This window comes from Amblyomma maculatum, chromosome 10, assembly GCF_055883805.1.
Source record: "Amblyomma maculatum isolate TAMU_Amacu chromosome 10, ASM5588380v1, whole genome shotgun sequence".
NCBI lineage: Eukaryota > Metazoa > Arthropoda > Arachnida > Ixodida > Ixodidae > Amblyomma > Amblyomma maculatum.
The window spans coordinates 67,380,012-67,396,658 of NC_139353.1; the positions used below are offsets into that span (position 1 = coordinate 67,380,012).

At 43.3% G+C, this 16,647-nt stretch overlaps 1 protein-coding gene across 1 annotated transcript in view; it reads right to left on the reverse strand.

Moving 5' to 3' along the window:
* Positions 1 to 562: 562 nt before the first annotated feature.
* The window catches only part of LOC146176731 (PR domain zinc finger protein 12-like), a 35,444-nt gene continuing 19,359 nt past the window's right edge, over positions 563 to 16,647 (reverse strand). Inside the window, exons 3-7 of the mRNA XM_084581372.1 lie at positions 16,037 to 16,209; positions 8,361 to 8,522; positions 6,430 to 6,544; positions 4,130 to 4,369; positions 563 to 1,204 (exon numbers count right to left, since the gene is read on the reverse strand). Of these exons, the coding sequence (XP_084437498.1) occupies positions 927 to 1,204; positions 4,130 to 4,369; positions 6,430 to 6,544; positions 8,361 to 8,522; positions 16,037 to 16,209 (968 nt within the window). The 3' untranslated portion in view covers positions 563 to 926. The remainder of the gene's footprint in view (positions 1,205 to 4,129; positions 4,370 to 6,429; positions 6,545 to 8,360; positions 8,523 to 16,036; positions 16,210 to 16,647) is intronic.

Consider the following 16,647-nt stretch of genomic DNA (forward strand, 5'->3'; position numbering starts at 1 on the left):
CAGCATATAGGCGTGTGTTTAACTTTGCCGTATCTGGCCGGCAACCAACGCGCTAATCAATGACAACCTGCCAGTACCCAAGTGCATGAATATGATCAGCGAGGAAAGTCTTGCTCAGAGGCAACGGCGAGAAAAATTCTAGTCTGGCCACTACGTGCTACTTTATGGGAGACACAAAGCGAACTGTGTAATTTCCTTCTTTTTAGAGAATAAGAACAAAGAAGTGGTAAAAACTTGTAAAGGAGCACAGCAGGTGGTTTCATAGCTTTAGCTAACGAACATCATAAAGAGTTCATCTTAGTGCTACCGTGAATTTTTAGCTTTGAGGTTATAAACGCACCAATGAATTTGTAACTGACCCTGCTCTTCATTTCTAATCGCTTTTATCTCTGCTCATCCTTTCTCGACACAGCCTTACAACGCATTCAGTGTACGACACCTTGACGCCTGGATCATTTGTTGACTCTCGGGTAAAGCCCAGCTTGAGGATGCAAGCCCAGGACTTCAATGTCTTGATGACAAGATGAAGAGAACAAATCGCATTTGCATGATCAGAGCATATTATAGTTTTATTAGTGAATTCATTATTTGCTCTATTCCCGTGTGATTGAAGTGGAAATTCCGCCTTTATTGTTCGCTCCGATTCATATTATAAACGGTACCACTGCTAAGACCAGATATATCGTGTCAACACTGGCTTGAACCTTCTTACAGCTCGTAAATTTAAGGAAACAGGCGGATTTATACACACGTGACCCTGATGGGGACACGAAAAGCAGAACCATTCAGCCAAACAAATGTGAACAATGTAGATTTCTTGTACTGGGCAGATTGAAACACGAAAATCGCGAAGCAAAAGTTCCGGTCTCATTTTTCATTCTGACTAGTCGACAACGCAGCGCAGGGAAAATCCCATCCACACACTTTCACACCGAAAGTAACGAGTTGTGTAGGTGGGTGCTTGTCGTGGGTCCCTGTGGCCTGCACAAAGTAATCGCTTGATCGATTCGGCTCGCAGGGAGCGCCGGAGATAGCGTGGGTCTGCACAGTCTGGTGTCTTCACTTGCACGAGCTTGGTCGCTGTTATCCTTGCCGGCAGAAGTTCCCCCCTGCGGCCTGTGCCGGGCGCTTCGCTGGTGAGCTCGCAGTCCTGCCAACTGGCTGTAGGCACGCTGGCATATCAGGCATTTGTACGGTCTCTCACCTGTGAAAACAATTGGAATATTGCTGTGGAAATCTCTTCTGTGTTTGCAAAAGCAATACAAATAGGTATAGTCCATAGCATAAGCCACACACATATTGCCGCTATAAGGACAACGGAGTTCACTTAATCGATTCGTTTTGGTATCAACAGAAACACAGTTTTATTTACTATCCTGTGTGGATTTATATTGACGCCGAGAAAAAAATCGGGAGGCACTACAGCCTCCCTACTTGTGGCAATGCGAAAGTGTTTCGGACTAGTTGTGCTCCTGTGAGCACACTTCTAATGCGTGGTGTTGAACACGGAGTTGCGCTGAAGTGGTGGCTTGTTGAGATATTTGTTCACGCAGTGGTGCCATTTTATGACGCTATAAAGCTGTTATGATGTCAAACACTCTAATGATAACTAAAACTATGACTACCCTTAATAACCATGACAATGACCATGAATATCTTCACTTATTGCGACCGACTAAATATGGCTATGTCTAATGAAATCATAATTATCATGAATAAATATAAATTATTGATTTCCTTATTATCGATCTTCGTTTGATTGACAGGTACGAAAGACATTTTGTGGTTTGATTTTCTGGCCACACAAAGAGTGAGGGCGCAAATGCTTCGCCTTGAAATACCTTTTCAACTTCGCCCATAGCTAATCTTGAATTACAATGACACATCGCGGGCGCTTGGCCGAATCAAAAACGGAGCGCACCGCTCCGGTGGAAATCTCTTCCTCCGAATTTGCCATTGGAATGCGTTTTCTCTCGCGGCCGCATGTTCCCCGCTGGACGTGACCCAATCAGCCCACAAAACTGGCTCTCGTGGCTCCGCCCTCTGCAATGGCCACCGCCGCTGTCGGCCACCTTTGCTCTTTTCGGCCATCTTTGCTTTGGTTCGATAAATCATATTGACCACGTTCGCAATTTTATTCCTTTACAACATTCTGACATTTAGACATTTAGTCTGTTCACAAACTTCGGCAAAAGGTCTCTCACGATGACAAATACTTCTACTGTAAATTTTCCAGCTGATGCCAGGATGCGGCAGTCTCTGCTGTGTGCCCTGCTGATACAACTTCAGCATAGGTGCAAGTGGTCCAGACCAATCATTTGGTTATAGCTTTCACTTTCAGGCTTGTCATTTCACGGGACTTAATGTGCACATCAGGAATTTGTACAACAATAAAATTGTTATAAACCTGAAAAAGCTGTTAGTAGGCATGAAATAATTGTCCCTAATGGTTCCTGAAATATTATATCAGCGCATATTTTCACATTCCAACAAATTGGCCATGTGCTAACATTGAAAGCTAATCTTGGTAGGTTTACATTGTTTACCGTCCCAAAAAGACCCAGGCTATTATTGACGCGTATAATAGAGGAATCATTTTATATTAAAACGGTTGTGCATGGTGGCTATGAATTTAATCAGCGCTAGTTACACTTTCATCTTAAAATGAACGCAAGACACTTTGTAACATGAGTCAATGTTTTCCAGCTTGTTTAGGGCTTACAGCATTATTTTATATAGAAACTCTTCAGAATTTCTGAAAACGGTAATGCTGGGGATGAAAGGCGAGACCATCTGCTGGAATTTTGCTGCCAAGGTAGTGCCCAAAAGCACATGGAGCGGGGAAAGGGAGCGCATTTAATCTCGAACAATGTTGTTCCTGTGGCATAATGTACAACACAACTTGCAGTGCATTTGCTTGAAATGTGTATTTAAAATAAAATACACGGTACTTTCCCAGGAAGTTGCGAGTCTATTGTGAGCATTGTAAAGTATGTCTATTTTCTTACGTACCATGTACCATAATTCGTATATCTGCATCTCATGCTACATTTGTCTACCTATGTATTGTTTCTTGCCTTGTGTATTATTTTGTCACTTCTTTGTAATGTACACATCGGCTTATGTATCCTACGTCTTGTCTTTCTTCCTAGCTGCTTTTATGCACAAGAGTTTGACGGATTTGTACAGGTTTTTTTTTTTTACGAAGCAAAATAAATGTTCATTTCACAGAGCACCTGGCATCTTTCTGCAATACTGCTGTTTGGCAAAGGCTTTGACGCAGCTGCGTTGATGCCCAGTCTGCAATGATTGTAACGTAAGTTTATATTTTAGTGCCGAAATTAAAAAAATAAACAATATCACATCAGAGATAACACAAATAATGCGCCAGCAGGGCGTGGCCGTACGGCAGCGCTTGCTAGCATGCAAACTGCGTGCCATGGCGTAGCGCATTTCGGCATTCAAACTGCGCGCCTTTAACCAAAAGCGGATGTGTGTGAAGCATGTGCCATTTTGTGCGCTACAGTCAACTGGGCCGCTGGGCCCGCTCTATGGTAATGCTCGGGGCTTTTGCACAGCGGGAGGCGAGCGAGGGGAAGTTGCACGGCAGGCGGGCGTCACGGGCCAGCGGGATGTGCACGGACGACGGAACGGAGAATTGCCCAGAAGAATACGGAAGCGTTGCCTGCAAGAATAGCATAGGCGTATACGCCTGAGTTGCTGCTACACGAAGGGCAATGTTTCTTGTACCGCCGTTAGTGCATTGTTCGTAACACTCGCGCTATTCGTGCCGCAATATGTTTTGCCTTGTCGCGTTAAAGCCCTGACCCTCGTTCTGTTTTATTTTTGGTGTTCCATTGCTGTGGGTCTCGACCTCATGTTTGCAGCGTAGTGGCACCCAGTGTTGTTTCTATTTGTATTCGTTTTCGTTTATTCGGAATAAACCGGTGCTTTTAAGAGAGACTTAATTAGTCACTCGTTAGGAGAGACCATGGGGGTTGGGTGGGGGAAAAATCGCTGACTCATTTTCTAAAAGGTGGGGCTTTCCGCTTATACATCCCATGCTCTGCGCAAAGTACCAAATATTTGAGAGATGGATTTTCGCATATAATCCAAGTCGCTCACTCACCGGTGTGTAACCTCAAGTGGTTCCTCAGTGTCGAGGACTGACTGAAGGATCTCCCGCAAAACTTACACACAAATGGCTTTTCAAGAGTGTGTGTACGCATGTGGGAGCGGAGGTTACTGCGTGAGTTGAAGCCCCGCCTGCACACCACGCACTTGAGTCGGCCTCCGCCGCTGGAGGTGCCGCCATTTGCGGCCGCAGCCAGAGATGCCGTAGAGATGCAGCGTGCGCCAACAATACTGTCTGCAATAAAACAAAATTAAGATTACTGTAATGATGCCTCCACGAATGCGATGAAAGCAGCAACATCCTTACTCTATAGTTAGAGGTTATTTGCACTCTAATCTTCAAAAAAACGAACTAATCAAGGGCAGCGCAAGCGCCAGGTGTGCGAAGCTAGGAAATGGAGCAAGGACAAGTGTCCTACAGCCATCTTGTAGGAACCTCTTTGCGCAATACGGACTCACTGCCCTGGCATTCTTCAGTAGATTCCTGAGATGAGAGATAAGATGATGACGAAGTAAACAGAGCATTACCCCAGTCTATGTAGCCAGATTAACACTCTTCTTTCGCCCTTTTCGAAATTGAATTTGCTGCACCTATTTTTACGTCAAGAGCATTTAGTGTGACTGAAGTACAAAAAAACATGATGCTGCCTCCGTCATCCGCTGCGTTTTAAGAAAGGCTGTGATATTCAAGTGCTGATCCGAAGCTTTCCGTTTATTATCCTGCCGCTGCTGCCACACTTTGAAGACTAATACTTCTGTCACACGGTGCAAGTCCCAACTCCCTCGAACTTCTTTTCCATAAAGGACCACGCAGGGAGTTCAGTCCCAAAGGAGTTGTCGCCGTGTCACACGGCTAAGAACGAGCTCCTCAAAGACGCCGTCAGGGTCCCATTAGGCGCTGTTCGTTTTGTTTATGCATATAAAATAATCAAGTTAGAAACATGTCAAGTAATTTTTAGCTGCTTTCTTTTCAACAGTTTGAATTGAATTTAAAATATAAATGTGCCTTCATTCATATGAAAGGGATGCGCTGTTACTTTTACTAGCATAGTGGGTTTGTCCTTTCTGCTGGCCACAATGTGCTCGCGAAATTCTTGCGTGTATGCTTGGATATTACCGCATTTCCTTTTTTCCATGCTATACGTCGTGCTACAGTATTAAAATTAGTTACAAATGCAAAATTAATGCATAAGTGCTTCTCTTAAAACCTGCACTAAAGCTCACGGGGAACCAGGATACTCCCTTTACCAGCTCAGAGGGAGATGATTGGAACTCCCTACGCTAGGAACTTCCTTAAACTTGCTTTCCTAAAGGACGGCCGTGTGACACGGTGCGTATCTCCATTGAGATAAAGACTACCTTGGTTGAAGGGAGTTAAAAGGAGTTCAGCCGTGCCCGTGTGACAGCAGTATAAATTCTAAGCGCGTCTGCATATTTGGATTTCAGGTAATACTCTAAAATTTCGGTTGCAAAACATATGGTCGAATACTTCACTACTGCAATCCGCCACACAGATGAATCACCGTTAAAAACCTGCGGCACTCGGCATCTCTAGTCATTTCGAGGTATCAGAGCAGGTACTATGCCTACGAGTGTAAACTTGTCACGGAGGTGTGAGGTATTAAATTAAAGTCTTAGACAATTCAGCCTTGCCTCGATAGATTACTGGTTACGGCACTCAACTGCTGTACCCACGGATGCAGGATAGTATCCCGGCCGCGGCTGCTTTTCGATGGAAGCAAACAGCATGGCGGTGGTGTGCTATGCCATGCAAGTGCGCGTTAATGAACAGCACGTGGTCAAAATTTCGTCAGTCCTTTGCTCCGGCGTTCACCATAGCATAAGCGGCTTTGGTACTTTAAAGCGTCTTTAGCAAACGAGCAAACTTTACTTCAAGTTTAACGCAAAATGTAAGAAGGAAAGCCATCCGTTTGGTTTAGTTTTTAATAAGGTCCTGTTTGCGAAAACATGCATTCGATATGCTTAGCTACTCTTAATCGTACACGTTTCTTATGATTAATCAAGATATCATGTGACATTTTGCGTTACAATGTGTAAATGCGTTTTTTGCAAGCACCATTTAACGTAGAGAGATGGAAAGCTAGGGGAAATGCACCAAGGCGAAAAATATGAGGCTCGTTCACCGGTTTCATTGAACACTTAGTGCGCCTACATTTGCCCAATATTTGATTTTCGAGTAGCATTCCAGGAGTATCTGGTCTTTATTATTCCTATATAGTGTGTTTTCATGCTGGCAGTGAAGCAATACGAACCTCAATAGAATACACGTCTCACCTTGAGACTTGTCTTCGGCCGAGCTGTCTGGAGGAAGAAGGGCTACGGGGATGCCCATGTAGTGCGGGAGGTCACTGTCGTACCACACCAAGAGTTCCTCATCTGGATGAATGGCCTGCAAATAAAGCAAGACTCACCCTATAGACTCGAGAAGACACACAGTGTCGAACAAAAACGAGTAATAGTGTCCTCATTTTTGCGTAATTTCTACAAAATCTGGTACTAACAAACATATTTGCTATTTAAATCATAATGCGTTTTACGGAGATCTTGCCTTCAAGTGCAAAACCACTACCCACATTCGCAGATATTGGCGAAGTGACTGTGAAAGCTTTTAGGAGCAACCACAAAACAAAAAAAAAGGCTTACGTTTAACCCTTCTAAATCTTATTAGGCAAATAGAAAGCTTGGTTTTGCTTTCGTTAGGCTTAGTTTTAAACATGGGAAGACATAGTTTTGTAGCGATTATATCGACGAGACTACGGAGTCGAGAGCGTCGTCAACTACGAGAAAGAAAGGGTGATGCTGTAGTACGCTGTAGTTGTAGTACGCTATAGTAGATGTAGATGTAGTACACTGTAGTTGGTGCCATGAATAAGATATTATCCAAACTCTGGACCTCTGTCTCGTAAAAGGTCAAGCGGCCAGGCAGGTTGACCTTCATTGGTACATGACACAGTACAGCTTTTGCTTCAAACCTCGCCGCCAGTGGGTTTCAATATGTAGTGGCTGGCTGGGGGTTCATAATACAGAGAAATACATTGTGCAATAGCAACAGGGACATGAAAGACGGAAGCAAACATAGGTGATGCATAACAACACGGTTTATTCTGTAACAGTATTTGCACTGTCACATCCAGGCCTAGGCGGCGACATCGGCTTCGATGGTCATTTCGTTTACAACGGCGTCATCTTTGTAGCCTGTTTTTTGACGTACTGCTGTCAATTTGTCACACTCCGTTTCGTATTATGTCACTATCACCGTCTTCACCTGTTGTCATGTAGTTACACTAAAAATGCTACTTAGAACTACCAAATCGTAATAAAAGCCTGAAGCACTCTTGCTGTACTTGAAGAATATAGGGATACGTGGCAAAGAGAAGAGAAACTATTAAAATGAAGGTAAAAGAAAGCAAAATGTTGTTTCCGACTGTGTATCCGCACCTACGTAGTCTAAACAACCATCTGAGATGTTTTGTTTTTTGCCTAGAAGCTTTCTTTATATTGTCTTCACACACAATAGGAGACAATCATCACACTTAGCATTATTGTGAGATGTATCAGTGTCTCCTGAAGTGCCAAATAGTGTAGCCGTAAGGTGGGCAAATTCCTCTATATCCAACGCCTTCCGATCTGTCTGACGTGAAGAGAAAAAGAGTATAAGGCATTCTACTACCTCTGCACACAAAGGCCTGATAAATTGTCATCGACGTGCTGTAAATAAAATTTGCGGCCACTACACATCGGCGTGAGGAGGTGGCCACTAGACAAAACTTAATCTCTAAAAGGCCAATAAAAGCTCGTCCGGTCTCCTACCGCTGAGTAAATCGATTCACAATAGAACTACACTCTCTGCCAATGATAGCACTAAGCAAACGATATATTTCTAAACACGTTTTCAAAGCGAGTGTTCGAGGTGCAGACTTAGAACAAGAACGCTATAGTAATCATTACCGTCATTTTCCTCACTGACAGCGGTGCATCCCACCAGACAATATGTGATTAGATGCCTGCATCCTACGCATCTGCCTAAATACACACCTTCTTGCTGCACCATGATGTTGATGATGATGATGCGCAAGTAAGAAACATTTATCCGACAAGAATCTAAAAAAAAAGAGATCTTTCCTGGTTTCTGTAAAAATTTAATTTCCATTCTTAGTGGCTCACTACACATGCAATCATGAAATTAAAATGCGTATTGTGATCACCTTGGTTACTCTATAGAAGAGGCTGCCTTCGGGGAGGAGAAGCATGTCCAGGTTTTGCTCCTGCTCATGCCGGGCGCACTGGACGTACGTCATCCACGACGGCATCACGGTGTCGGCGCCGTCTACGAAGAAACGGACGCGGTTGCTGGCGTTGTCTATGGCCTGCACAGCAGAGTACATGTGCACTCGGTAATCATTTCACTTATATTTATTCCAGTATTATCACGCACAGTCGATATTATAAAGCCGCGTCACTCATTGAACAAAAAGAGGGGGGGGGGGGGGCGACAATGGAAAAATACATGAAGCACAATTTCAAAACCTTTCAGCAAAGAGAAAAATGTATAGCATGAAACATACAATAACATTACAATTTAAGACACTGTTCCTCTTTAGCATCCTTCCTAATCCTCTTTATGATGAAGCATTAGTAAGTGCAGAAATAAGTTAAGTTACCTAAGTAATAATTTCCTTTCACTTTGACACTATTATGGCTGGTTTTACTGCCGTTCACTTTCACTTCACTCTTGATTTGCTTTATTTGCTTCCTTACAAGCAATTCCGCCATCAACCATTGTTTTTTACCTCCAATTTAGGGAGCGATAACTGAGCGAATGAAGAGCTACGCATTTGCTTAAAACACGCTGATGTGGCAAGTCACCGTTAGCCCAGAACAGAGAAATGTGCTCTAAGAACCGTCATTCTTAAATATCAGCAGATTTCACTGGTGCCCAAAAAATTCATAAGGAACAAATACAAATGTAATGACCCCTCTAGCTGACAACCTCAACATCACCGAAGTGCTAGGCGAGAGTGAAGAATTAAGCGTTCCGCACTTAGACCCGCACTCAGTGCTATTAAACGGTCCTGCTATTTCTGCCATATTGATTATTGTAACGCTCCACGGCCGCCTTGGGAATATATACAACCCGCCAGTTATTCCACACTGTACCGCACGAAAGAAGACCGACTAGCTTGACAGCGCTTCACCATGGCGCGAAGTGGAGAAACCAGCGAGAATAAGTGCCTGCTCTGAAGGTTTCATCCGCAACAAGTGTCTGCAGCTATGCTTTTATCAGGCGCAGTGCAAAACTACTACCATGGTTCCTTAAAACGCCGCGTCATGACCGTATCTACGTAGTGCAGGAATTTGCAACTAGATTACGTTTTTCTTGTCCACATATTGCACATACACCCGAAAATGATGAGAAAAAAAAAACAGAAAAGGGTAGAAATGCCTCGTTTTGGTAAATGATGAACGACACATATTTGGACTTTTGTGCCCCCTCATGTTGTATTTTTTATGGTGCCTTAATTTTTGTTTGCATTACAAAGCAATAAAAACCGAGGGTGAGCAAGCAAACAATGTATGGGCGCCTGACGTGGGCTTAGGGACGCTGTTTACGAAAGGAGATACAAAAACAAAATGGCACGAATACATGTAGCATAAAATATGCACTGAATTATGCCATTAAAAACAGATTACGTCAATAGATATCACTGGGAAGCAGAACAAACAGGACATAATAACATATTACTCAGAAAAAAAAAATTACCTGCATAGAGTAAATACATATTTGACTGCAAAACATCAAAGGGACAAATGTCGGGACAAATGTCGGGACAAACTGTCTGGAAAAAGCAAATTTGAAAGTGAAAAAGAGAGAGTGAAATATTATTCAGGATTGATATACAGAAGTAGGCCACCATGCCTTTCACTACATGTTTATCACTACAGATTTGGAAGGCTAGACCTAGAATTCTTGAATAGGCATGCAGCAAACTTGGTATGAGGAATCTGATTCTTTTAAAGCCGTAATTATTTCGGACATTGGAGACATCGCACTTTGCATAACCTCATCTATAACTCACCCTATTCAAAAGTGTCTTCAAATTTGTCCGTTTTCATGAGCGTGTGTGCATGATTTGCGCGCATTGCTTTTCTAGGTCGCCTAAGCGGAAAAAGGCTCCCTTTCAGGAAATACACACTCGTGCATTATTTAACACGTGTGTTTGCTATAACGCGTGCAGCTCTTTTTCGTACAAGAAATATTTTTGGTTTGTTCATTCTGTGCTGTCGTTCTCTATACCAGTAATACATAATGAATCTATGAGCGAACTAGCGAACAGTAAAACTATATTTTGAATTTCGCTGTGAACAAGGCACTAAACCTTATAATTGTTATAGAGTTGGATAGCTGAAACAATCAACATGGTCAGACCATTGAAAGTGTGCCTCAAAGAGTACATATAATACTTTGCCGGCTTCCCATGACTGTAACATTATTCTCAAACTTCAGGGAGAAACGGATAGACTTTTGGCATTAGCTCTGAAGGATATATATTTATTTTCTTGTAATTTTGTTCAAGTCTAACTTGAGCCATTCTGAGAGTTCTTCCAACCAGATATTAGCTCTTCCTTGCGTACGCCGTAAGTTATATCCCGCTAAAGATGGGAAGTTTGTGTAGTAGGCATACATAACAGCTTCTTTGTTATAAATCCGTACGCATGCCTTGGCGCGTGTTCCAGGGAACGTGAGATCGAATGCTAATTCGTTCTTAGGACAGCAATGTTTAAAAACTTCATTCGAGTGAACAACTCCTGCCATGCATCGCTCTCTTGGGTCCCTTAGAGCTGAGACAAGGGTCATGCCCGCTATTAACAACTAGTAATATTTCTTGACGCCTAGCAGCACTTTATTTGATGTCGAATCACAGAGCTTCATGGTAAAATATTTAGGGGAATCCCCCAAGGTGGAGTAGATTTGTAATAAGGGAGTAATTACTCATTGCATCCACCCAAGCGCAGCCATATGGCAACAAAGGAAAGCTATACAGCTTTTTCAGAAACTTCGTAGTTAACGAAAAATTCGTCCTGATCCGGGAACCGAACCCGGCACTACCGTCTTTCCGGGGCAGTCGCTCTACCGACTGAGCTAACTAGAACGGTCAGCAGATCAGGTGGTAGGGCGAGAGCGAATTGATCTATAACTGGATGTGGGAATGGTGTTGTTCGAATATTTAGGGGAATCCCCCAAGGTGGAGTAGGTTTGTAATAAGGGAGTAATTACTCATTGCATCCACCCAAGCGCAGCCATACGGCTACAAAAGAAATCTATACAGCTTTTTCAGAAACTTCGTAGTTAACGAAAAATTCGTCCTGATCCGGGAATCGAACCCGGCACCACCGCCTTTCCGGGGCAGTCGCTCTACCGACTGAGCTAACCAGGACGGTCAGCAGATCAGATGGAATTGATCTATAACTCGAAGTGGGAATGGTGTTGGTCAAATATTTAGGGGAATCCCCCAAGGTGAAGTAGATTTGTAATAAGGGAGTAATTACTCATTGCATCCACCCAAGCGCAGCCATATGGCAACAAAGGAAAGCTATACAGCTTTTTCAGAAACTTCGTAGTTAACGAAAAATTCGTCCTGATCCGGGAACCGAACCCGGCACTACCGTCTTTCCGGGGCAGTCGCTCTACCGACTGAGCTAACTAGAACGGTCAGCAGATCAGGTGGTAGGGCGAGAGCGAATTGATCTATAACTGGATGTGGGAATGGTGTTGTTCGAATATTTAGGGGAATCCCCCAAGGTGGAGTAGGTTTGTAATAAGGGAGTAATTACTCATTGCATCCACCCAAGCGCAGCCATACGGCTACAAAAGAAATCTATACAGCTTTCTCAGAAACTTCGTAGTTAAGGAAAAATTCGTCCTGATCCGGGAACCGAACCCGGCACCACCGTCTTTCCGGGGCAGTCGCTCTACCGACTGAGCTAACCAGGACGTTCAGCAGATCAGATGGTAGGGCGAGAGCGAATTGATCTATAACTGGATGTGGGAATGGTGTTGTTCGAATATTTAGGGGAATCCCCCAAGGTGGAGTAGGTTTGTAATAAGGGAGTAATTACTCATTGCATCCACCCAAGCGCAGCCATACGGCTACAAAAGAAATCTATACAGCTTTTTCAGAAACTTCGTAGTTAACGAAAAATTCGTCCTGATCCGGGAATCGAACCCGGCACCACCGCCTTTCCGGGGCAGTCGCTCTACCGACTGAGCTAACCAGGACGGTCAGCAGATCAGATGGAATTGATCTATAACTCGAAGTGGGAATGGTGTTGGTCAAATATTTAGGGGAATCCCCCAAGGTGAAGTAGATTTGTAATAAGGGAGTAATTACTCATTGCATCCACCCAAGCGCAGCCATACGGCTACAAAGGAAAGCGTTTGTCTTTCCGGTGCACACATTCTCCATTATGTGCGAATAGGCTTGTTGCAGCCGCCATGGCAAAGCCATGACGTCAATTTATCTTAATCGCGTCATGCAGGACCACAGGGACCAAGGTGATTGCCACTGTTAGCTGTGAGAATGCCTGTTTATAATTCTATTATGTAAGTTTATTCCTTCGTGCAGACCCTTGCACGTCGCCAAATAAGGGTAGGGCAGCTGCCGAGCGCGAAATAAAGATTTACTGCGGGAGATGCTTTCCATTCATCGCCGCTCTGATTTACCGCGGAGTGCAGTCTATTCTACGCCTTGTATTTTTTTCTCGACCGCACCTATTTGTATTCAATGATGTGCGGTCCTCATATCGTATTAAATATTAGGGGCTTGTTATTACGAACAGAGTTCACCACGGTTACGCCGCTTACCGATCGCGAACCGAGCTTGACTTATGTTGGCGGCTGTGACCGCCGGCGCCCGAGTACGTTAAGAGTACGATCGAGCTGGTCCACTTCAAAAATGTACTTTTAAAGGCTAAATAACTTTTCAAGAATTGTACAAAAAGCAAGCAGCGTCTAAAATACCAACTGACGGCGTTAGTATATATGTAGCCATCGACTATACCTCCGACTATATACCTCCGACTATAGGTATATGAGTTGTCCAGATCCTTGAGTAATGGTTATTGTTTGTACTTCCCTTTACTTGGGCAGAATTGTAGGCCACGTGACAAGAGGAACTTTTCCTCGGGGGTGCGTTGAGAGCCTGACAGGTTAATTATATTTTCCGGAACGCGAATCTCTTCGATTGTTTGATCTAATCTTGTTAGATGTTGGTTTGTGGTTTTGTTGTTGTCTGGTCGGGATGTGGGGCTAACTGGTTGTGATGACGTTGTGTGTTTTATATCGGTTCAACAACGGATCGCGGGCGGATTTTTTTCGACAGTCAACAAACTGAAGCCTGCGGGTTGCACACCATGCGGAAAACATCGATGTCATATTTTCAAACACATACAAACCACAAATCTCGTGAAGAGCGCCCACTCAAATTTCAAACATGTTATCCAAGAAGACTTAAATTGTGATTCTGACAACGTTGTTTACATGCTCGAGTGTGGCGAGTGTCTAATGATATGCGCCAAACAGGACTACATTCCTTCCAACTCAGGTTTAACAATCGCCGCTCACATGCTCAGTCTCTCCCCAACCTCCCTCTTTCAATACGCCTACGTGAGAAAGGTAACACATTTGATAATCTCAAGGTAAAAATATTACAAAGTGGCTTCAAAAACACTCGTCAGCGTGAACAATGAGAATAGTTGTTGTTGTTTTTTTAAATTGGACACTGTACGTAATGACCTAAACAAAAGCCACGGCAAGCTGTCCTCTCTTCCGAGTTCAGAGACTTACGAAAATTGAAGCTGACACACAAAGACTCTGCGTCATCTGGTGTCATACCCCTTTTGCATGCCGAGTTCGGCCAATTATCTCCACCTCCTGTTCAACTCACTTGCCATTCTGCGCGGAGTACAACTCCCCCTCTATTGCTTTTTTTTTTTTCAGCTGCTATAAACTGTGGCCTTTCACACATAGCACTTGTTTAGGACTTCAGTCTCTCTTCTTTTATGGTTGGGTGAAGATTCTTTCCCCGCTCCCTCTGCCCTCCCAGCCGCCAGAAGGGACAACGTCCCACATTCTTCCACGAATGTTGCTACGCGGCCGCGGACGCTGTCTACCATCTCTGCACGACACGCTTGTCAATTAGCAAGCACGCTGTCCAGAAAAAAAAAAAAAAAAAAGCGGGGTCGCACCGGAATACTCCACTCCATGCTTGCATGCTCTTCGCAGTCTCCAGCCTTCCTACAGCGTCTACACTCTTTCTGCCCATCCATATTCAATTTTCACCTGTTCTTTTTTTCTTCTTTTCTTTTAGTTCTATGTTCCTTCGGCTTGCTGAACCTTATAAAAGGGGAAGCAGCAGCAAAGAGAAATTACTCTTAAAAAAGATTGTTCTCCCGATCGAAACGTCGGTTCCAATAAATTGTTTCTTAAAAGAAGCGTATACTGCGCTCTATAACATTTTAAAACGGCCAAGTACAATAAATGTTCTCGCATCCTATATATATATATATATATATATATATATATATATATATATATATATATATATATAGAAAAGAATGGGATTCTTTGGGCTTGGCTAAGAAAACGTTAAAAAAAACTCAGACGTGGCGAAGAAATAGAATGTATTTACGTTTCGGTCGCGGGACCAGCCTTTGTCGGACGTGGGACCGACGGAGGCTGGGACCCGCGGCAGGAACGTTAATACATTCTATTTCTTCGCCACGTCTGAGTTTTTTTTTAACGTTTTCTTAGCCAAGCCCAAAGAATCCAGTTCTTTTCTATATATATATATATATATTTTTTTCAATATTATTTGTAATCCGGTTCTCCCTTACAGGCCGAACTTTCCGTTATGTTTGATGCATGATTAAGTATTTTAATTTCAACTGCACAACTACGCTTAGCTAACTTGAATAAACAGAGTGCGTTGCTGGCCCAGTGAGCTAGTCATAGGGAAAGAAAGGATAATGCGGCTATATAGGCAAGATTGTTATGGACCCTTGTTTGTTTATTCGCAGTACACTTCGTCTATAATAGCTTCTTAAATTTGTTCTACTTTTCTTACCCGCCTTTTTACGGAACAAATGCTGCTTAGTAGTCTGTGTTTTAAGTTCCAACCAATACATAAACTGCGGAGAGATATTACCACGGCTATATAAAACGCATGAAATGGCAGGTAGAACCGATTCTGTTCAATGTTTCAGCAGAGATACTTAATTGTTTTGATGTTTGTAATTTCTCTACGCACAGGGCATAGCAGCTTCCCTTAAAAAATATCCTTTACAGGTGTCGCTGTCAGAAGTAAACATGTGAGATGACGCTGAAGCTAACATTATAGCCTCGTTTATATACTCTTATTTTATTGTTGAAATAAAAATATATATTTCCAAATAATCATAGAGAAATTAGTTGGTTGCGCCCTTTACAGGAGGAGAAAAAAAATCAGCAAGTTAAGCTCCCCGCTCTCGATAACTTTTGTTTCTTGCTTCCCTACAATACTGGAAGCAATTACCTGAGCATGCTGAACGTTCCCACTTTCGTTTTTAGACGTTCGTTTTTTGTTTTGTTTTTTGTAACAGAAATGCAGTTGAGCGCGAGGCCCTTAGTAACGGGACGCACCAGTCTACCAGTTAGCTTCGAAAACCAGGTTGTTCTGTTTATTCCCATTTACGTGAATGAAGCACTTGGTCACAATAATATAAAAAAGAATTTCTGCCATTGATATTTTTTGTAATTATTTTTTAATATAAATTTAAGCATTCTCTTGCTTCTCTCTGCAGACAGTCATTGCAAAGCTTGAAACTGTTCAAAACTGGAATTCACCTCCCACACGAGCGTCGGGTCAGTGCATAGGGCAAGCCTGGCCTTTGGTGCGCCGGGATAGGGTCCCATCTGGGTATCCTTGAGAATGTGGTCGGTGGCGAACACGCCCACCTGGCAGCCCGGAACAGTGGACACGCCGAGCCGCAGCTGCCGTGGTGTGCCTGCGAGGACCGCTGCGACACAACAGGCGGAAAGCACTAAGTGACAGCATAGTTAAAGGTCGGTGGAAGCAAAAGGGCTCTCTACAAGCAGACCGCTATATTAAAGGGAGCTTTTAATACCCGGATACCAAGTGAGCATATAGAAACGATTTATTCATAAATCGTCACTTTAGCTAGGTATTTTCGGAATGTGCATGTTACAAACTGCCTAAAACGAGTGCCCTCGTTCTTAGCGCAGAGTTCTTCGGATATATATATGCTTGAAACAGAACTTTGTTGTCACTTTTTCATTACTCGTTGTCAGTTTTTAAAACAAAGTGGTTACAAGACTGTCATATTTCAGATGCACACATTTATTGAAGCACAGCTTTCCACTCCTAACTTAATACTGACGCGGCGAAAAAATCACGAGCGGTATTTCACTGCCCTATAAAGCAAAGCAACGTCGAT